We start from the raw sequence: 23337 nt of genomic DNA, 5'->3' as shown, positions 1-23337 counted from the left end.
TTGGGGAGATGGCTTAGCAGTTAAGGCATTTGCCTGCAAAGCCTAAGGATCCAGGTTCAATTCTCCAAGGCCCATGTATGCCACATGCACAAGGTGGCCCATGCATCTGAATTTCTTTGCAGTGGCTAGAGAACCTGGCATGCCCTTTCACACACACTCTCTCTTTCTCTCTCCCAAAAAAATAAAAATAAAATAAAAATAATCCTTAAAAAAAGAAAAATATTAAAATGGGTGGTATGAACATAACTTTAAGACATTATGCAAAGCAGTATAGCTATTTCTCCTGGTTTTGAAATGATCATCATCATTTTAATCAAAGCAGCTCTACTGACCTCCAAGAGACTTTCAATACAGTCATATAAATGAAATCAAGAATGCTACAAGAGTTACACAGGTCTAAAATAATGGAAATAGACTATCAACAATCAATAACCAGAAATGAATGTCATAAATTTGTCACTTGATAATCTAGTTGGCAATATGTAGATAACAGATTAAAAAAAAACTGGTTAGGGTTTGGATTTTCTTTATCAGTACAAATGTGTATCATAGAAACTTTTGATTTCTAAGTATCCCAAGAAACACATTCACTGAGGTAAATTTATGACTCCCCCCATCCCCGTCTAACAAATCCTTCTATAATTGAGTGATTAAGTAATCATTTCTCCCCACAAAAGTCATAGGATAGAAATAATATTAAAAAAATTCACTAAAACAAAAATCCTGCATGTTCTCATTATACTTACAAGTCCAAATTTACACAATAGAGGGAGAAAATAAAACAAGTAATAAGAAAGTGAACAATGAGTAGAAGAAAATGGATAATATAAGCATGTTGGAATGAACAGGGTACATTTAGAAGAAATAACTTTTTATGTTCTATAACACAGTAGTCAGTTAATATGCATTTGGCAACACTTACATGAGTATTTCAAACATAGCTACAAGACTGTTTAAAGTGTTCCCTATACAAGCACTGCCTGATCTGATAGACTCTAGTCATTATATATGTGTGTACTGCAAATCCATACTGTTCAATATAATATGTTTCTTAAACATGTCAATTTAAGAATACAATAAAAAAACAATATTAAACATTAGAAATGATAACTATATTTATCAAACAAAGGGAAAGTAATGGCTCTTCAGGGAATCATGGAAGTTTAACTTACCCAAGGACATCAGGCTGGTGTAGTTCTCCAGCATCACATCCCTGTAGAGGTTTCGCTGAACAACGTCCAGGTCCTGCCACTCTTGCCAGGTGAAGTCCACAGCTATGTCTTCAAATGACACCAACTCCTATAATGAGACATTTCTCTTCAAAAAAGACTACAAAAAAGGGAATAGCAAATAGGACTTCACTCTTCTATATGTATCTTGGCAAAGACTTAATCAATTAAAGGAGGTTTATATGCTGTAGCATCAAAGAAAAAGAAATATCTTACCTGTAAATTCCTGTAATGATACAAGAAAGTAAGATTTTTTTTTTTGGAGTGAAAATAGATCGAATGGAAAGGAATATGTTAGGGATTGTGGTATAACGTTGTGGTACTCTGCCTGCTCAGAAGATGCAAGTCCATGAGTTCAATTACTAGTGGAATACAAACTCTAATAAAGTTGTGGATTCTGAACCCATCTAAATAATCAATGTTAAGGTCATAATAGACTGCAAATCTGAAAGGATTCTGAGCAAAGCATAATCAAATATTAATTCAGAACCACATATATTATAAACAATTAATTCAAGGCTTCTAGGCACCAATCTGCCGTGATGCATCAGTTGAGGTCACTGCAGCTTATGTTGGGAATGTACACAAGCACATTGCACTGTGCATGTCATTATGCCATCCAAATCCCATCCAATGAACACACACTATCTGAAACATCTTGGCACAAATGTATGTTTTAAATGCTAATGATAATAAAGTAAGATTTTATTTTTCTTGTTGTACCCAGAAGCATTACATTGTTATTAGATAAATTTCATTGCCAGGGTGGGTGACTTTGAACCAAGTGTTAGCCATAAAGGCCACTGATGCCACAGGATACTTCAGGCATTGCCAAGGCCCTTAGTTATCCATCCGAACTAGATGGAAAGACCTATAGCTAAATATTCCACATGCCTAAGATGCAGGACACTGGGAAATCAAACTTTAGCAAAGCTGAAAATCTCCTCCCAGTTGGCTAGCTAGCAATATATGAGAAGGAGCTATGTGAGGAGGTTCAGATGGGCTAAGCATGAGAATCAATTCTCAAGAATGTCCTTGGAGCAAGGGGAACTGAGGTCATAGGACTTCAGCAAGCTGAAGTCAACAAGAAGCATACTTCTTGGCCACAAGACTGAATGTTTGGCCTATGCTCAGGCCTCTCGAAAATGTAGTTTCTGCTTAGATAAAGGTGTTTTGCATGCCTGAATTACTTTGAAGTTAAGTGGGAACATAAAGCATCATTGCTTTGTTCAATATTATTAAGAAAGAAGTTATACTATCCCTCAATTATTGTGTGCACAAGAAAATTGTTTTAAAAACAACACCTGATGTGTATGAAGTGACTTTCTTTCATGATTACTTTCTGTACAAAAACGAACAGTGCTAGAAATAAAGTATGCACTCGCAGTTGCATTTGAGTCAGCTTCTCTGCATGCCCTGTGTCCTCATTCCATCACGACCCTTACCCAGGGACCCCAGTGCACTAGACATTGACAGCTCTGCAACCTTTGGGGAGAGAAAAGTAATCAATGGTGTTAAGCAGCAGTGAACCATGCATGTGTTCTGCATGTGTTACTGCTAGTTAACCAGTAAAATGAATCAACAGGTTTGATCAGGCAATGCCTATTGTGGGGGAGACCAACTTCGCTCTGATTAGACTTGAGACCTACTCCATAAGTAGGAATTTCTGCCTGATACAGAATATTTAATCAAAAGTACATAGTTGAGGAGGTGTTGCTGTCAGGTTCACATTGCTGGCAGAAAACAGTGAACCAAGAGCAGCATATGTGCTTACAGACTCAAGGGGAAGATCCAAGATAGCAGGGGAGAAAGATGGCATGATCTGAAGGTGGACATCACCTCCTGGTGAACATCAGATGGACAACAGCAACAGGAGTGTGTCAAACATTGGCAAAGGGAAGGTGGTTATAACACCCATAGGCCTGCTCTCAATAATACTCTGCCTCTAGGAGGCTTCATTTGTCAAATTGCCACCAGCTATGCATTAAACCTTTAGAACACCTAAGTTTATGGGGAACGGTTGAATCAAACCACCACATTACATCCCTGGCTCCCATGAACTAATAACCATGTATGATTCATCCAGTCCACATTTATTTTTTCTTTTTAATGTTCTATTGGCAACTTCTATACTTACAGACAAAAAGCCACAATAATTCCCTCCCCACCTCCACTTTACCCTTCACAACTCCTCTCTCCATCATCTCCTGCCCTTTCTCTGTTAGTCTATCTTTCATTTGGATGTCATTGTCTTTTTCTCCTATTGTGATGGTCTTGTGAAAGTATTGCTAGGCACTGTGAGGTCATGGATATCAAGGCCAATTTCTGTCTGGACAGGTGTATTGGACCCTGAACCTTGGAGGGTATGATAGAGATATTTCAGTGCTGGAACTCCTTATCAATTCTTCTCAGCACTATGTTGCCTTTTGGTTCATCCCAGTGATCACCACCACCTGAAAAGAGAAGCTTCTCCAAACAAAAGTGAGAGTAAAATTAATATATGAATATGAACATTGAGTGTAGTGCTTTCAGGGTAGTTTGGTGAGAGTAATACATGCATTTTGTCAGACATGAGCAGGATCTATACCCCTGAGCCTCATGACCTCCCATCATAGGCTTTTCATTAGGTTTCCTCTATTATTTCTAGTTCCTTATTTATATTTGGTATTGACCACTTTATTTCATTGAATTGGTGTCCTGTGTTTTCTTTGATTCCTTTGATTTCCTCTTTCATTTCTTTGATTTCTTCGTTGACTTCTTTGAACATATTTATAGTCATTCTTTTGAAATCTTCTCAGGCATTTCCTCTAACTTGTTCTCACAGGAGGTCATTTCTAATGCATTAATACTTTTGGGTGGATTCATATTGTCTTGATTTTTGGTGTTTCTTGTGTTATAATGTATATATTTTTGCATCCTGGATTACTTCATGATTGGATTTTCTAGTTAGCTGGGTATTATGAAATGTATCAATCAATCTGATGTTATATATCTTCAGGGTAGGTGCTTAAGGCATAGGTGTGGCTCTCAAGACTCTCAGAGAATCTACAAAAGTGACCCTAGGAGTTGGGTTTGCCTGCTATGAGAGAATTCAAATAGGCCGACTGGAACCAAATACAGATAGTTTCTAAAATGTAACTACACAATGTACACTTTCGATGAAAAACAGCACAGAGTATTTATCCAAGAGTAGGTATTATGCCAATCAGATCCTCTATCTGTCCCTTAGGCTGTGTGGTGCCTCACCCACTCCCTTAATCCTGACAACAAGGGGGTTAAGGTTTCTGTTCTTTTGAGGGTTCCAAGTCAGGTTGTGACTTGGTGAACCTTTCCTTAATGTATAAAAGAAGAGGAAATAAAGCCACTATAAATCAAGGAGCAATAAATAACAAGCCCAAAATACAGCTCATTTAAGAATGGCAAATCTGGGGCTGGAGAGATGGCTTAGCGGTTAAGTGCTTGCCTGTGAAGCCTAAGGACCCCGGTTCGAGGCTCGGTTCCCCAGGTCCCATGTTAGCCAGATGCACAAGGGGCGCACGCGTCTGGAGTTCATTTGCAGAGGCTGGAAGCCCTGGCACGCCCATTCTCTCTCTCCCTCTATCTGTCTTTCTCTCTGTGTCTGTTGCTCTCAAATAAATAAATAAATAAATAAATTTTTTTTTAAAAAAAAAGAATGGCAAATCTGACCATCAATCAGATTTAATATATAATTTATCCTGATTAAGAAGGTGCAATTAGCACTTCTGGTTCAGGCCTATGCACCAGGTTTATTAGGCAGGTACTGACCTGGTGTAATCCCAGTTACCTTTTGGGATGATTTTGGTCTGTTATGCACTCCTGTTTGAGTCCCGCTGTCAGTTCATGTAGGCTTGGGCTGATTCCCTGGACCGCTGCTCTGTTTGCTGGAGATGGGCACTGGTGGTGGGGGAGGGGAGGCTGCTGAGGCTGCTGTAGTTCTCTTGCTGTTCCACGTGTTCTTCTGCCTTGTGATCTGCTCCTCCGCTGTTCACTGCTATTCTCCCTCCACGTTTCTTGAGTTTGCGAAGAGCTCCAGTGCGAGTGGAAAATCCCCTCACCTGGCTTTTCCCGCATCTCAAGCCGAGCCTGGTGGCTGGCTGGCGCACCGCTGCTGCGCCGTGGTCCCATGGACCTGCCGGAGCCGCTTCTGCCGGCGTGTGTGGGCTCTGGATCTCTCCTACTTTCCCACTGCTGGTTCAATTTCCTATACACCTCACTTTTTAATCAAAGTGTGTATTTTGCTGGGGTTTTTTAGGCTTTTGCCCCTCTAGGTTGTTTTGGCATGGTACCTATGCCACCATCTTAACCAGAAGTCTTCATTAGATTTTCAGTACCAGGTATGTATTCCTTCTCATAGAGCAGTCTTCCAGTCCAATTGGAGAGCAGCTGGTTTCCCCCAGAGCAGACATAACACTATTGCACTCAATTAGTCATGTCACCTGTTTGGCCAAACTTGAGGCTTCCAGGGCCCACTGTTTTCACTGCTGGTGACTTCTGTCTTACATACAGCTGCATCCAGTGTAGCTTTTCCCACCTTCCAGTTGGCTGGATTACAGGGAGAAGGTCTCTAGCTTACCACCAGATTGATTTCACAGTGACCTTGCCATCCAGGCATATGAAGTCTTCAGCTATAGGTTCTTACCATCTGTTAAGTTATGGGAAAACAAGGGCCTTGCCAATAGCCTGTACTGTTTTGAGGAAAAAGAGACCTCCTTGGTCAATACTCACTGGATGGTATACCATCCCTAACACTGAAAATGTACTAGTAACAGTCTGTGGCTGCTGGATGTGCCATTATCCAAAAACAAGAGGACTTTGTTACTTATTCAGAAAATCTTGAATTTTGACTGACTCTCCCCCAACTATTCTCTTCTTACTCAGTCTCTTCCCCTGGCCATACTAAGGCCAATACACTCCCTGTAATCTGTTCTTCTACTTAGATATATACATATCATCCCCTAAAGTCCTTCCTTCTACTCCTTCCCTTAAAGCCTGGCTCTGATACTGATTTTTGGTTACACCTCACACACAAGTCTAAACATTTATAGCTAGGATCCACATATGAGAAAGAACATGCAATTTTGGCTTTATGGGCCTGAGTTCTCTCACATAGTATAATCCTTTATAGATCCATCCATTTCTCTACAAATTTCATAATCGCAGTTTCCTTTACTGCTGAATAGAACTCTGGGTGATCCACCATGCCTCAGGGATTGGGACACATTAGGGAAATGGTAATCACAGAGGTGGTTTGAGCAATTCTAGTAGAGTGGTAATGGGAATGAGTGGTTTGGGTCATTCCAAAAATGTGACAATTGGCAGGGGTGGTTGGGTCATTCTTGGGAAACAAAGGCTCACATTGACATTACAGTCAGAGGCCAAAGATGGAGTTATTCTGGTTCTAACAGGCCCTACTTCCTTTCTAATCTTTTTGTCTGCTCACTTCTTTTGAGACAGAGTCTCATTCTGATTAAGATTAAGCTGCCTGCTTCAGGCAGAACCCTACTAGAGGACTGTGTTACTGGCATAGGAACCTTTATCCACACCTAAAGTGTGTTCTGAGCTGGCTTGAACTTTGGTTGTTCTCTTTCCTACTTTGCTGGGCACATATGATGAAATGACCTAGCTTCTTCTGCCATGGTGAACGTTTCCCTGCAATTTGTATGCCTGAAATAAACAAATATGTGGAAACATCTCCGTTTCCATTCTCCTCACTCTTTCAGAACTCAAACCTCTCTTCTTCCTTGGAATTAGCTTTTAACCTCACATCACCTCTAAATCTCCTCTTCCCTCAACAATTTCCAGAGATGTTATACATCCATCCCTAACATCGTTCCATGCTTTCTCGGAATGAAATCCTCTTAGGCAGTCACCCTCCTTAAGTACTAGTCTCTAATACCCAATCTCTTGGATCATACTTCAATTTCTTCCTTCTTCCTTCACAACATAAATTAGCCCTTCACACCAATAAGGCCTGTCTTCATACACATCAACCTTCCATAGATCCTATAAACCTCAAAACATGAGCACCAAGAGTTACCCATACCATTCATATGTATTTTAGATACTTTGTGAAGACCCAGTATTCTGGGACCTATGATAATCAAAACAATGACATCCTGAGTTGATCATTCCAAGTGGACAAAATCACTTCTCACACAGACAATGCATAAATGGTTCAGAGAGGGAAAATACCCAGTAAAGTCTCAGGCCAGGAAATAGGAATCTGTACTCCAGCTCATGATAGAGAGACCCCAAGGATTGAAAGAAAGGCTTAATGAGGAAAAGATAGTGAGAGACACTGGCACAGTAGAGACAAATGGGCTAGTTAGAGCGGCCACAAAGGGGAGGTCACAGTAACATGCCTGGATTAAAACAAAGAGAGGGTCACAGAGATTCATAAATTATGAATCCTAAGTTAAACAAACAGCCTAAAACAAAAATCCATATGCACACACAAACCTTTACAGTTGTGCTGTGATCATGATCCCTAGCTGTACCGCCCAGCTACAAGTCACATTTTCTCTCAGAATATGTTCTAGAAGTTTTTCCTATCAAACATTCATTGCCTCAAACAGATCACTCCTGAGACACTCACATGTTCTCTTAGAGCCAAATCCTCTCTTAGTCAGTCACCTCCCTTAGGTAAAGGCCTCTAAACATCATTACCTGATGTCCTCCCTAAGTCTCATTCTTCCTCTCTCAAACAATGACATCTCCCTTCACACCTACAAGACCTGTTTTCCCCATATACATCATCTTTCCACAGACCATTTAGCCCTTCCGCTGTCCTCAGATATGGGACAATCAATGAGCCATGCCTTTCCCATTCTTTTTAGAAACCTTTGTGCTTAGAGAAGACCCAATCTTATGGAACATGGGGTAATCAAACCAAGGGCCTACATATATACACACACAAAGATATATATACACACACTAAAGAAATCGAAGAAGATATAAGAAGGTAGAAAAATTTACCCTGCTCAGAGTTGGGAAAAATTAATATGGTGAAAATGGCTATGCTACCAAAAGTATTTTACAGACTCAATACCATTTCAATAAAGTTCCAGGATTGTTCTTCACAGAGATAGAAAAAACTAGTATGAAAATTCATATTGAAGAACAGAAGGCTTTGGGTATCCAAAAATATCAACAAAATAAATATTTCTAGAGATACTTCCTTAGCTAATTTCAAGATAGACTACAAAATAAGGATGTCTAGAGATACTTCCTTAGCTAATTTCAAGATAGACTACAAAATAAATATGTCTAGAGATACTTCCTTAGCTACTTTAAAGATAGACTACAAAATAAGTATGTCTAGAGATACTTTCTTAGCTAATTTCAAGATAGACTACAAAATAAGTATATCTAGAGATACTTACTTAGCTAATTTCAAGATAGACTACAAAGCCATAGTAAACAAAAGAGCACGGCACTAGCACACAACAATACAGACATCAGCAGAACAAAACGGAAGACCCTCTTCTAAATTCAAGCTACTACAGCTATCACACAAAGCAGAAAAAAACATAAAATACAGAAAAAAAACAAACACAGCATCTGCAACAAATAGCACTTGAGAAATTAAATAACCATATGTAGAAAAAAGAAATTAGTTCCATTTCACTCAAACTGCAAAATGTCAACTCTAAATTGATTAAAGAACTGAACTAGTAAAACAATTATAAGAAAAAGCAGGGAGAACTATCCATGATATAAATTCAGGAAAGGACTTCCTGAATGAGACCCCAATAGCATAGGAAATTAGATGAGATTTCAACCATTGGGACCCCATGCAACAAAACATGTAGTGTGCCAACAAGCGATCAGTAGAGCTGATAGTCATTTCATAAAAACGGAGAGAAAATCTTCACCAGTTACATCTCTGACTAATGTGTAATATCTCGTATATATAAAGTATTCAAAAACACCTTTAGTCGGCAGAGAAAAAAATCTGAGAATTTAGCTCACTCTAGACAGGATGGCATTCATTAAAAAAAAGAAAAAGAAAAAAACTGGTGAGACCACAACCTTACAAACTGTTAGTGGGATTGCACTGTTATACAACCACTGTGAATATCAGTATGGAGGCTCCTAGAAAAGATAAAGTGGGTCTATCATTTTATCCAGCAATACCACTATACAACTCTTGACTAAATATAGTGGTTTGATTCAGGTGTCCCCAAAACATAGGTGTACTAAATATAATGGCCCCAGCTGATGGCAACTTGGGATTGAACACCTCCTAGGGCCAGCATATTGTTGGGTGTGGGATTATGGGTATTATAGCGAGTTGACCCTTGCCAGTGTTTGGCACACTCTACTGTTGCTGGTGTACACCTGATGGAGGTCAGGAGGTGATGATCCCCATCTGTCAGGTGTTTTCTGCCTGCAATGTGTGCCTCACTACAACAGTAAACTTACTATGGAGAGTGGAGTCATTGATGCTAGAAACCTCATGTATGCCTTTGGCCTTTTGGAACTGCTTTGCAGGAAGAATGTGGACGTATTTGAAATTGTGGCCTAAGAGACGGCTTTCAGTGCTGTAAGTACAGCTTGCTGTATTATTCTGATCAGAGTTGAAAGACCTGAATGTAGTAAGAACTACAGAATCTGAGGTTTTGCATGCAAGGGTGAGAAAAAGCTTTGCCTGGACTGGACTAGAAGAGGCTTCTGTGTGAGGCTCACTGTTTTGCCCATGTCCTAAGAACTTGTGCAGGGTTGCTTTGTGTAGAAATAGACTGGTGTGAGCAGAGCAATATGGAACAGAAAGAAAACTTTGGGCTAAAACTTCTGCCCATACAACTGCAATTGTGTGAGAAATTACAACCCTTGGGACAGGGGCAACAGAAACAATGAAGACTCTTATGAAGGAGCCTGAATGCTCAATGAGTCTCCTGTTCTTCAAAGTCTGCTTTATTCCACCTTGGATTAACAAACTGGTGCCCTATCTGGTATTATGGCATATAAGATATGCAGGAAACAGAGAGTCATTGAATTTGCAACACGGTCTTGTGGTTTGGAAATGACCATGGGCAATGTGAACCACATCTGCTAAGGAATGCCTACATGGAGACCCGACAGCGCCGTGAGGATGAGCCATGGGTTGCAGTGGAGACTCAGTGGAGATAACAGGACCGTGAGACTGCTGCTAAGAAGAGCTGCCCGTCCTGGATGAAGATTTTCAGGACTGAGTAGCCAAGCCGGAGGGGCAGAGTTGGAACTCCAGAGATTTGCTGCTGGCTAGAATGATCAGATGTGCAGATTTGTCAGTGACTACACTTGTTGGACTTGGAGCTACAAAGTATGCTGTTTGCCCTGTTTAAATCTTGTGTAGGTTGAATATTTATTTGAGATGCCCAACACCATGTTTTGCAGTATGAGTGTTTATTCTGTGCCATTATGGGTTTGGGAAGAATTTCTTGTTATTGTGACTCAGTTAAGACTTTGCATTATGGGGATGTTTGAACATCATTGAGATTGATATAAATCATGGGGACTTTAAAAGTTGGATTGCATTTTACATCATGGGTGGTTATCAGTTTGTGGGAGTCAGGAGTGGAATGTGGTGGTTTGATTCAGAAGTGTTCAATGTAATGTCCCCAGCTGATGGAAATTTGGCAATTAATACCTCCTGGTGGAATTATATTGTTGGGTGTGGGCTTATGGTTATTATAGCCACATTCCCCTTTCCAGTGTTTGGCACACTCTCCTGTAGCTATTGCTCATCTTATGTTGGTCAGGAGGTGATATCTGCCTTCTACTCATGCCATCATTTCCCCTGTCATGATGGTGCTTACCCACAAGTCTCTAAGGAAATTTTTTTTAACCCCCACAAGCTGTTCTTGGTCAGGAATTCTCTGCCAGTAATGCAAACCTGTCTACAACACTACATAAATACTTGTTGGTCTATATTTGCTTAGAAACCAGGAACTGGAAATAGCCCAGATGCTCATCAACACATAAATGGATGAAGAAAATGGGGTAGATATACACAATGGGATTATACTCAACAGGAAGGAAAAATAAAACAATGAAATCTGTATAAAAAATCAAAGGGGTTGGAAAAAAATTCATCTAAGTGAGGTCTTCCATACACAGAAAAACAAATAGTGCATATACTTTCCCATCTGAAATTCCTAACCAGGATCTTTTGGAGATGAGTGCAATCGGAAGCTCCAAGAAAAAGGACATGAAACTAGAATGTGGGTTGAACAGACAGCTCAGGATTTGGGGCACTAGCCTGCAAAGCCTACGGACTGGAGCTCAAATCCTCAGTACCCGTATAAAGCCAGAAGCACACTGGGAAGCATGCACCTGGAGTTCATTCACAATAGCTAGAGGCCCTGGCATGACCATTCTTTCTATTTATCTGACTCTTTCTTTCATTCTCTCTTCAAGAAATCAATAAACAGACAAACAAATTAACTAGAATGAGACCAAGAGGGAGAAGAAATATGGAGAATGGAAAGTAGGAGTTACTTGATAGGTTAGGGGAAGGAAAGATTATGGGGGAGGGAGAGGCTTGGAGAGGTAGGGGAGGTAATTACATAGAAAAGCTAAGATAACACAAATGAGGTCCACAGAAACCCTCATTCTGGCAAACATCCTACAAGATATAACCACCAATATATTGGGAATGTGGACAGTATGGACTGAAGGCAGAAAATGCTTAACCTAAAACTACATACTCTGGCCAGTAAATCCCAGGCCCAGAATAGGGTTGAGACCCACAATGAGCTCTTGGACAAGGAAACACCTGAGGTCCCCAAATCAATATAGTCTATGACTAAAACACTTGATTACCTGATTAAGCTAAAATGTAAGAGCTTATTCTGAAAACACTGCATTCTGCAGTAATGGGATATTGAGATACCATGCTAAAATTGAAAGGCAAACTAGCTCCATTCTGGATAGTGCTCACAAGACCTGGAAATCACCATAGGAACCTCTGGAAGACAAGTCCCCAACAACATGAGTGAACAGGAAACCCTGCAGCTATAAAAGAAGAACACACTGGTACAATAGTGGAAATCACCATAAGAACCTCCGGAAGACGAGTCACCAATATCATGAGTGAACAGGAAACCCTGCAGCTATAAAGGAAGAACACACTTGTACAATAGTGGAAATTACCATAGGAACCTCCAGAAGACGAGTTCCCAACATCATGAGTGAAGAGGAAACCCTGCAGCTATAAAGGAAGAAACACACTTGTACAATAGTGGAAATCACCATAGGAACCTCTGGAAGATGAGTCCCCAACATCATGAGTGAAGAGGAAACCCTGCAGCTATAAAGGAAGAACACACTTGTGTAATAGTGACACACAGCTTATGTGGGTAAATACCTGCTCTCTGATTGGACGTAAAGCCCACGCAGTGGGAATTTACATCTGGTACTTGACACCACCTCGGAATCCCATTGTCTGGAAAGTCGGATTTCAGATAGAAGCCCCACCTCTATCCAGTGAAGAGTGAGCTTGCACACCAAAAAATGCTCAAATAACTGCATACCCATTTTACTGAAGCTGTTCTCACTCTTGGTTGGAATATCTGCTTTATTTTACAGATGTCAGAAAAAAGAAGGTGAATCAAGATGCAGGGATAAGTCAAGATAGCACACCATGAGACATGACACTTCTAGTAGATCTGCCAGGGTCCTGGGCTGCGACATGAATACCATTCTTACTGCTAGCCTGTAAACCATCTTGGCATTGAAGGCCTTCCCCTACTTTTTCCTCTAGCAGTTTCAGGTCTGATATTAAGGTCTTTGATCCATGTGGACTTAATTCCTGTGCATGGAGAGACAAAAGGATCTATTTTCTTCGTTCTACAGATACATATCCAGCTTTTTCAACACAATTTTGTGGAAGAGGCCATCTTTGGTCCAATAGTATTTCTGGTATTTTGCCAAAGATCAGGTGGTTATAGCTACCAAGACTTACATCTGGTCCTCCTCTAGTCTGTTCCATTGATCTACATACCTGGGTTTTTTGTTCATTTGTTTGTTTTTTTCCAGTACAATGCTGTTTTTGTTACTATGGCTCTGTAATACAGGTTAAAATCAGGTACGGTGATACCACCAGCCTTACTTTTGTTGCTCAAAATTGCTTTAGATATTCAAGAGGTTTTGTTGCTTCCAAATAAATTTGAGGATTGCTTTCCATGTTCGTGTAGAATGCCTTTGCAATTTTGATGGGGATTCCATTAAGTGTGTAATTTGCTTTTGGTAAGATTGTCATTTTCACAATATTGATCTTTTTTCCAATCCAAGAACGAAGATGTCTTTCAATTTCCTAGTGTCTTCTGCATTTTTCATTGTAGAGATCCTTCACTACCTTGGTTAAGTTTATTCCAAGGTACTTTATTCATTTATTCATTTATTGATCCAATTGTGAATGGAGTGATTCTGATTTCATCCTCACTCTGTTTGCTATTAACATATAGTAAGGCTACTGATTTCTGTGTGTTTATTTTCTATCCTGATACATTGTTATTAGTATTTATCAGTGCTAACAGTTTGCTGGTAGTCTTTGGGGTCCTTGATAAATAGAATCATATCATCTGCAAATAATGTAATTTGATCTCTTCCTTTCCTATTTGTATCTCTTTTATGTGTGTCTCTTGCGTTATTGCTGTGGCTAAGACTACCAGTACTATAATAAATAAAAGTGGGGACAGTGGGCATCCTTTTCTTGTTCCTGGTTTTATTGGATAAGCTTCATGTTTTTATCCATTTAGCATCAGGTTGGTTGTAGGTTTGCCATAAATAGTATTTATTATGTTGAGATATGCTCCTTCTATTCTCAGATTCTGCAAGGCTTTTATCATGAGTTTGTTGGATTTTCTCAAAAGCTTTTTTAAAAATTTTTTGCACCTAATGAGATGACCATGGGATTTTTGTCCTTCAGTCCATTTATATATTGCATTACATTTTTCTGTTTTTTATTTAATAAACATTTTTTAAAAATTTTTATTTATTTATTTAAGAGCGACAGAGACAGAGAGAAAGACAGATAGAGGGAGAGAGAGAGAATGGGCGCGCCAGGGCTTCCAGCCTCTGCAAACGAACTCCAGACGCGTGCGCCCCCTTGTGCATCTGGCTAACATGGGACCTGGGGAACCGAGCCTCAAACCGGGGTCCTTAGGCTTCACAGGCAAGCGCTTAACCACTAAGCCATCTCTCCAGCCCACATTTATCTGTTTGTGTATGGTGAACCATCCCTGCATCTCTGGGATAAAGTCGGCTTGGTAACAGCAAATTATCTTTCTGATATAGTCTTGTATTCTGTTTGCTAATATTTTGATGAGAACTTTTGCATCTATATTCATGAGGAAGATTGGTCTATAATTTTCTTTTTTTGTTCTATCTTTGTCTGGTTTTGGTATCAGGATGAGTCTGGCTTCATAGAGGGAATTTGCTAGGACTCCTTCCTTTTCTATTTTATGGAAAACCTTGAGAAGCCTTGATTTTAGTTCTACCATGAATGTCTGGTAAAATTCACCAATGTCTCTATCTCGGGCTGAACTATTTATTAATTTGAAGATTTTTACAATTGCTTGGATCTCTATACTTATTGTAGGTCTAGTTACATGGGTAATTTTATATTGATTTAATTGCAGTGTGTCATATAAATCAAGGAATCATCCATTTCTTTCAGATTTTCAAACTCACATAATCCAGATCCATTTCTGTTTACTTCTTGTAGGGATGACCGGTCAATTGATGAGGATGGAGTGTTGAAGTCATCCATTACAGCCGAGTTTGATGTTATCTGTGACCTTAGTTCTAGTAGTATTAGGTGAAACTGGGACTCCCTTATTAGGTGCATATATATTTAGGATTGTACTATCCCTCCTGTTTAAGCTTTCCTTTAATCAATATAAAGTGACCTCCTTATTTTTCCTAACTAACATTGGTCTGATGTCTACAATGTCATATATAAGGATAGTGACATCTGCTGGCTTTCGAGGCCCATTTGCCTGAAACACTGTTTGCCAACCTGTCTATCTTTTGTGGAACGGTGAGTTTCTTGGAAGCAACAAATCAAAGGATCCTGCTCTTTAACTGACTCTACAAATTTGTGTCTTCTGGTTGGGGCCTTAAGGCCATTGAAATTAGGAGTTATCATTGAAAGGTGTGTATGTATTTTTCGTATTTTTGTTGTTTTGTAGCTCTTCTGGTTTTACCTTGCTCTATTTTATTAACTAGTAAATGAATATGGTTTATTTTTTTCCAGACTTCTTATGTGGGTGCTTTTCTTTGTATTCCACATGGAGGATCCTTTTAAGGATTTTCTGTAGACTGAGGTTGGTCTTCGTGTAATCCTTTATCCTGCTTTTGTTGTGGAAATGTCTTTATTTCTCCATCTATTTGAATTGATAGCCTTCCATGCAGGATAAGGTAATCTTGGTCAACATTTGTTTTCTTTCAGAACTTGAAATACATCATTCAAAGCCCTTCTGGCTTTTAAAGTTTGTGTTAAGAAATCTGCTGTTATCCTGATGGGCTTGCCTTTTTATATGACTTGACTTTTCTCTGTAATGGCTTTTAAGATATTTTCTCTGGCTTATGTGTTTTGTAATTTATTGTATTATGATGGTGAGAAGTTCTTTCCTGATTCTGTCTGTTTGGCACTCCACAGGCTTCTTCTATCTATATGGTATCTGTGGTGGTTTGATTCAGGTGTCCCCTATAAACTTAGGTGTTCTGACTGCTAGGTTCCCAGCTGGTGGATGTTTGGGAATTAATGCCTCCTGGAAGGAGTATATTGTTGGGGGTGGGCTTATGGGTATGGTAGCAAGTTTCCCCATGCCAGTGTTTGGCACACTCTCCTGTTGCTGTTGTCCAACTTATGTTGGCCAGGGGGTGATGTACACCCTCTGCTCATGCCATTGTTTTCCTTTGCCATTGTGGAGCTTCCCCTTGAGCCTGTAAGCCAAAATAAATCTCTTTTTCCCAGAGCTGCTCTTGGTTGGGTGATTTCTACCAGCAATACGAACTGGACTGCAACAGTATCACTCATCACTTTTCCTACTTGGGGGAAGTTTTCTTATGTGATTTTCTTGAAAATATCTGTTATGCTTTTGGATTGAAATTCTTCTCCTTTTACTATACCATGAAGTTTGATGTGTGATCTCTTCATAATGTCCCAAATGTCTGGAAATTCCCATTCACGACTTCCTATTGGTTTGTCTTTCTAATTGTTGGACTGTATCAGATTTGCTACCTGAGTATTAATAAAATCATTTTTTAAAAACTTTACCAGGCATTTTATGTAAAATAGTCTAACTTTAGGTCATTTCTGATGGGCTTGTAATTTTTGGTGGGATTGTACTGTCTTGATTCTTTGTGGTTTTTGTATTATAATGTAGAGATATTTGCATCTTCACATAATTTGATGTTTGGGTTTTCTACTTACCTGCAATGTTTTAACTGGGTAAATCTGATTTTATATATATTTAGCATAGGAGTTTAAGGTGCCAGGTATAGCTCTTACACTCTTTATAAAAATAATAAAAAGAAATAGCAGAAGTGGCCCTAGGTATTGAGTTTGCCTGTTACTTCAGTACTGTAGTAACTAGGTGAAGCAAAGGACTGGTGAATTCTAAAATTCAATTGAGCATTATACACATTCAGTCAAAACCAGCATAGAGTATTCATACAAGCATGAAGATTAAAACAAAAAGTCTCATAAAGTTAACATTCCTAGGGGGTGAGATTTGTAGTCTGAAATAGCTTACAAGGCAGCCTTGGGTCAGTCAGTCCCTGGCCCCAGTAATGACAGAAGAAAAAGACACCACATCCAGCACGTTTTTTTTTATGTGTGCATTTGTAGGACCCTCTCTAGGCCTCTGTCAACTTGACTCATCCTGACCATCCATGCCAACACCCACCCCACTCAGACTTCCTCTTCCACATAATCCAATAATGGAGATATGGACTTCTGATATTGATTATGCTCTCCATTACTCCCAAGAGCCTTCCCCTCCTCAATTTTCCATTTTAAAATTTTTCTCTCTGTTCTTTTCCTATGTAAACAAGTCCCAGAGCTCTCTGAGGCAATCTGGGAATATATAGAGTCTGGGTTTAGGAATTACTTCCCATTACAGTAATTAAGGGTATCTATGCACTGAGAAGAAGTAATGCTGTCTTCTCCCAGGCCTTCCTTTGCACAACACTCAAGGTCCTCTTCTCACAGGACAGTGTCCCTGCTCGCCCCATAAAGCCCTCTCTGGTCTCTATCTGTCTTGCACCATCTGCTATTTTCCTGGCTCACTCCTCCCTCCCTCTTCTATTGCTTTTTCCAGCATATAATACCTTTATCTCTCTCTAAGGCTTCACATCTCACCAGGTTTGGGGGGTATTAAAATAAAGTACTGGAGTTAAGAAATACTTGGTCTTGGGGTCTGTATCTTGACCTCAAAATAAACACTAAGCTCTGTCTCTGGGATCCCAAGATCTTACGGTGACCCATATCTGGCCTCGACCCCAAGAGGCTACAAAATCTGGTCATACAGGCTGGGACCCAAGTACCACCATCATGTTTCAGTTACCAGTCACTCGTCCACAAATTCTTCAAGGCCTCCTTTGCCATAGAGAATGGGAGGTTGGTTTAGTACCAGTGGATACAAGAGATAGGAATCTGGACCCTGTAGAGTATTAGGCATGGATAGGAACACTGCAGCCATAGTGTGTTGCAGAAAGGTGGTTTCATCAGATGTGTTTTGTACTGATGTGACATTTTCAACTTGTGCAAAAGGCTCCCTTCCCAGCCAAGCCAGGGTTTCCTGGACCAAAACACTGAGGAGAGGTATCTGGGCTACTGATTATACCCAGTCACAGACAACCTGTGCAGCTCTGTGTATGCCTCTATGTTTATGTGACTGGATGTGTTTATCTGACCTTCTGGGGCCTCTCTGTACCTGAGAATCTTTTTTACTGTTTTAATCCAGTGTGTGATTGCCACCCTTTCTTTGTCTCTGCTGTCGCTGGTCCATCTATCCTTTTTGTCTATGAATCATAACACGTCTTCTTCAGGCCCTGAGGTTGCTACTACTTAGATTACACTAAAAATTTTCACTTTCTAGCTGAAAGATCGTAATTAGGCAATTCCCCTTCTTTGGTGAATATCTGTATATGTTGCATTCAGGTTCACATTCCTTGCAGAAAACACCTAACCAAGAACAGGTTTTAGGGGGGAAAAAAAGGACTTATTTCTCTTATAGGCTTGAGGAAAAGCTCCATGACGGCAAGAGAAAGTGATGGCAAGAGCTGAGGGTAGACAGCATGCCCTGGCCAACAAAAGTTGGACAATAGCAACAGAAGAGTGTGCCAAACACTGGCAAGGGGAAACTGGCTATACAACCTATAAGCCTGTCCCCCCAAATACTCTGCCTTCGGGAGGCATTAATTATCAGATCTCCATCATCTGGGAACCTAGCATTCACAACATCTAAGTTTATGGGGGACACCAGAATAAAACCACATTCCTCCTCTGGCCCCCATAAATTAGTATCTATACATGATATAAAAAACAATACATTCAGTCCAACTTTAAAGGTCCTCACAGTTTTTTTAAATCCTAATGATGTTCAAACAGCCCCATAATCCAAGGTCTTTTAACTAATTACAATACCAAAAAATCCCCCAAAACCCACAATGGCACAAAATAAACATTCACACTGCAAAAGATGTCTTTTGGCATAGCAAAGAAATACTAAGACAATACAAGAGTTAAAACAACCAGGGCAAAAATCAAACTCTATAGCTTCAAGTCCAACAACTCTAGCCAGTAACAAGTCTCCAAATTCAATACTTTTTACCAGCAACAAGGCTCTGAGTTCCAATTCTGCCTTTCCAGATAGGCTACTCACAGTCCTGGAAAACTTCATCTGGGGCATGCAGCTTTCCTTAGCAGCCATCCCATGATCCCAGCATCTCCACTGGGTCTCCACTACAATGCATGATTCATCCTGGTGGCTCCATCACATCTCCATGCAGGCATCCAGAAAACCTGCTTCATACTGCCCAAGACCAAAACACAAGACCATGTTGCAAATCCAATGACTCTCTCTTTCCTGCATTTCTTATATTGCATAATACCAGATGGGGTGACAATTTGTTAATGCAGGGTGGAATAAAGCAGACCTTGAAGAACAGGACACTACTTGAACATTCAGGCCCCTTCCTAAGAGCCTACATGACTCCTGATGCCCCAATTTCAAACATGTAATGTCTCCCACAATTGCAGCTGAATGGGCAGAAGATTTAGCCAAAAGATTTCTTTCTATGCCATAGTCCGCTACTCACACCAGCCTATTTCTACACAAATAACCCTGCACAAATACTCAGGACATGGACCCAACAGCAAGCTTCTCACACAAACTGTTTCTAACCCAGTCTAGGCAAAGCTTTTTCTCACCCTCGTAAGCCAAACCTCACAGTCCATAGTTTTTACTACATTCAGGTCTTTCAACTCTGACCAGAGTAATCTATCAAGCTGTACTTATAGCACTGCAAGGCATCTCTTACCACGGTTTCAAATACTTCAACACTCCTTTCGAAAATCAGCTCCAAAAGTGCGTGTTATTTAGTAGAGACAGACAAGACAGACAGACAGATACTGGGTGTGCCAAGGCCTCCAGCCACAGCAAATGAACGCCAGATATTAAGTGTCACCATATGCAACTGACATTCAACCCTTCAATTCCTGAGAAATGAAGCTGGGACTTTTGTCTTGCAGACATGTACCCTAACCCCTAAGCCATCTCTCCAGCCCTCTTTATGAAAGTTATTCTTGGGCTGGAGAGATGGCTTAGCGGTTAAGCGCTTGCCTGTGAGCCTAAGGACCCCGGTTCGAGGCTCGGTTCCCCAGGTCCCACGTTAGCCAGATGCACAAGGGGGCGCACGCGTCTGGAGTTCGTTTGCAGAGGCTGGAAGCCCTGGCGCGCCCATTCTCTCTCTCTCCCCCTATCTGTCTTTCTCTCTGTGTCTGTCGCTCTCAAATAAATAAATAAAATATTTATAAAAAAAAAAAAGTTATTCTTATTTTTTATTTTTGGTTTTCTGAGATAGGGTTTCACTCCAGCCCAGGCTGACCTGAAATGCACTATGTAGTCTCAGTGTGGCCTCAAACTCATGGTGATCCTCCTACTTCTCCCTCCAACATGCTGAGATTAAAGGTGAGTGCCACCATGCCTGGCTTTCTTTGTATTTTGAAAAGTGAAATAAATAGATGAGATTGATCAGAAAAACATCATTTCAAAAATCAATTTCACATAATTTATTTCCAATTGCAAAAGACACTTAAAAGCTTATATGATAACATACATAGAGATACAAATTATGTTTATCCCTTTTGGTACTTATACATTATTTGTGATTTCAAATATACACAAAATCCAATTACAGTACTTGAAAAAAATTTATGAAAACAAGGAGCATCAATTTAGCCTTAGTGTCTACACCAAATTCATTTTCATATTGTAGCAATCCAGATATTCAAGGAAATACATCTACACGTTATTCTTTGAATTTAACTATGCAAAGCTGTTTGCTAATATAACTAAAATAATGCAAATGACTAACCAAATAGTGCATACGGATGCCATGCAGAGGTCAGCACACCAGGCTCGGGAACTTATAGCTAAACTATTTCTGAAAACTGAGTCAGACAGATATGGCACGAGAGACAGAGTGGAGAATTAGAAAATATATTCACGTAGACATGGACTGAGGAGAATAACTTCCATAGACTGAGTACTGAGCTCTGATGATGCAGGTATTTTATAACGAGTATGGCAGGCATTCTGATATCCTGAATTTTTTTTTAATAATGGTGAGTTACAAGTTTCTAAGGTTATATGATTTGAGGACACAAACACAATAGTTCATAGCAATAAATCAGTGATAAGGTACAAATGTAGAACAAAGAGTTGTTTTGTCAGGCATGTTTGTGCCCATGGCTGCACTTACCAGACAGCATCCAAGCAGGGGGCAGCTGCACACATAGGATGGCGACTCAGGGTCACGCTGTCTCTCTGGTGTAGGCTTGTAGAATAGAAACTTGTGTTTTAGAGTATCAACTGGGTCTCATTAATCTGTTAAATTTCTTCTAACATTTTACTGGTAGCTACACATTAGACTTTCATAGAAGAATATTAAAAACCTTCTAATGTCAAGTTACAGCGGAATAATAGAATCAGAATCATGGCTCTGGTATTTTCAGATAGGTTTAAAGGGTTCCAGGAGAATCTAATATGAATACGACATCCAAAACCAATGAGTTCATATATTACTATGAGCAAGTGGCATCTTAAATTTAGATGAAGCAGTTGGCTGCTGTGTTGTAGGCTTTCATTCTTATCTTTGCTTCCTAATTACTATCATTTGCTCAACTCAACATCTGCCTCTTTTGTTCATGATTGAATACAGTCCGGCAAGTGCCTTGGGTATGTTAGCAACTGTACAACGTGTTACTTTCCAAATTTGCCTCATTTTACAGACAAACTAAGCATCCAGTAATATAGATGGGCCAGTGACAGTAAAATATGGAGGTGGAGCTCACACTCAAATACTGAGATTAGAACAGTCAAAGAGAGTGACAGAAATGCAGAGACAGAGAGATTGTAGGTTCAGAGGTAACAAACTAAGACACAAACTCAGAAGCAACAACAAAGCTTCAGAGGTGAGCTTGATTCTTGGCGATGCCTCCCTGTGTAAGGTTTCAGGAAATACAAGTAAAGGATGGCTGCCCTGGGAAAGTGAGCAGCCATAATCACACAGGATGAAGAAAGTCTCCTCTGCTCAGCTGCTGACAGGGCACCTGGTAAAACTCACTTCCTAATAACCCCACACCACAGATAATCTCCTACAAACCATGACCAGATACCCTATCCTGGCCCCAAACCATGGACACGAGGCCCAAGTTCTTTTCATATATATCAATAGTATTCCTTTCTAACAGCATGCTGCCACGCAAAGCCACCCTAGACCTCTGCATAAGGGGTAAAACATGTCCCCAAATGCATGACTACATCACCATAGCACCATGAGTACCTTCCTGATGATCAGTGGAAGGCAGGGTTCAGCTAAGATCACCAGAACAAAGATACAAAATTTACGTCACAATGGATGGAGTTCTGAGCAGCTGGGAGATAGGATGGAATCTGATGACTGAAGAACAGTTACAGGATGATTTAGGTGTTAGGTTACACCAACACCAGGCTGCAATAGCCTTGAAAGCAGATACACGTTATCCAGGAGGTGAGAGGTTGGGAAGGTGCAGATCTCTTACCTCAAAGAACCCAGGAACCAGGTGACATGGACAATAAGGAGCCAGTGAACAGTGTTACAAGATTATGTGGTATTACCATTTCCTTCCCCTGCCTAGGAAGCCAGACACAAACTCACCATGTCTAAATCCTGGGGTTTAAAGTGTCTTCACTTGATCCTACTCCAGCAATATTTCAAACAGAATTCTGGAAAATTGGCCAGGTTACAAATCAACATCACATATGCTTGAGATTTAAGCATAAATTATTAGTATAACATTATTTTAGGTATATTGAAGGAATATTATCTGCTCGTAGGTAATCACCACCAAAAATGTTGCTAATGGTGCTGGAATTCTTGACATTCAGCTCATAAGAGAGTTGAAAAAGATCCCAGACTAAAGGGCTCCTTTCCCTACTCATGTCCTCTTAATTTCCTCCATTTCTAGTCTCCTCACTCTTTTTCTAGGCCATGACTTTACCCTCCAGATCTCCTTAGGCCTCACTCCTTTGTGAGAGCTGGCATACAGACTCAAATTAGATCCAAATCTCAACTTCCCTCTTAATCACAAAGGGGACATTTATGCCAATGTTGCTTTTATAACTTCCTTTGAATATTTTCCACCTACTATTTTGAGCAAACAGCCTTAAATTGGAAATGGAAAGAAATTCTCTAAAACAGCTCTACTTGTAATCACAACTTCCAAATCCTTTCAGAAGTACTATAACCTCTCCAGTACCTTTAAAGTTGTTGGCATATGTTGTGTTTATTCCCATAGTTAGACTTACATAATTCTTCTCAATGTTCA

The 23337-nt window shown here is 40.0% G+C and overlaps 1 protein-coding gene across 1 annotated transcript in view; it reads right to left on the bottom strand.

Moving 5' to 3' along the window:
* LOC123456275 (zinc finger protein 585A-like) overlaps window positions 1-23337 on the bottom strand; it is a 649667-nt gene that overhangs the window by 616523 nt on the left and 9807 nt on the right. The window contains 1 exon segment of the mRNA XM_045139052.1: window positions 1173-1299. Coding sequence (XP_044994987.1) covers window positions 1173-1299 — 127 coding nt within the window.

The sequence above is a fragment of the Jaculus jaculus genome, chromosome 20 (assembly GCF_020740685.1).
Source record: "Jaculus jaculus isolate mJacJac1 chromosome 20, mJacJac1.mat.Y.cur, whole genome shotgun sequence".
NCBI classification, from domain to species: Eukaryota; Metazoa; Chordata; class Mammalia; order Rodentia; family Dipodidae; genus Jaculus; species Jaculus jaculus.
This window is presented reverse-complemented; position numbering and strand designations above follow the sequence as displayed.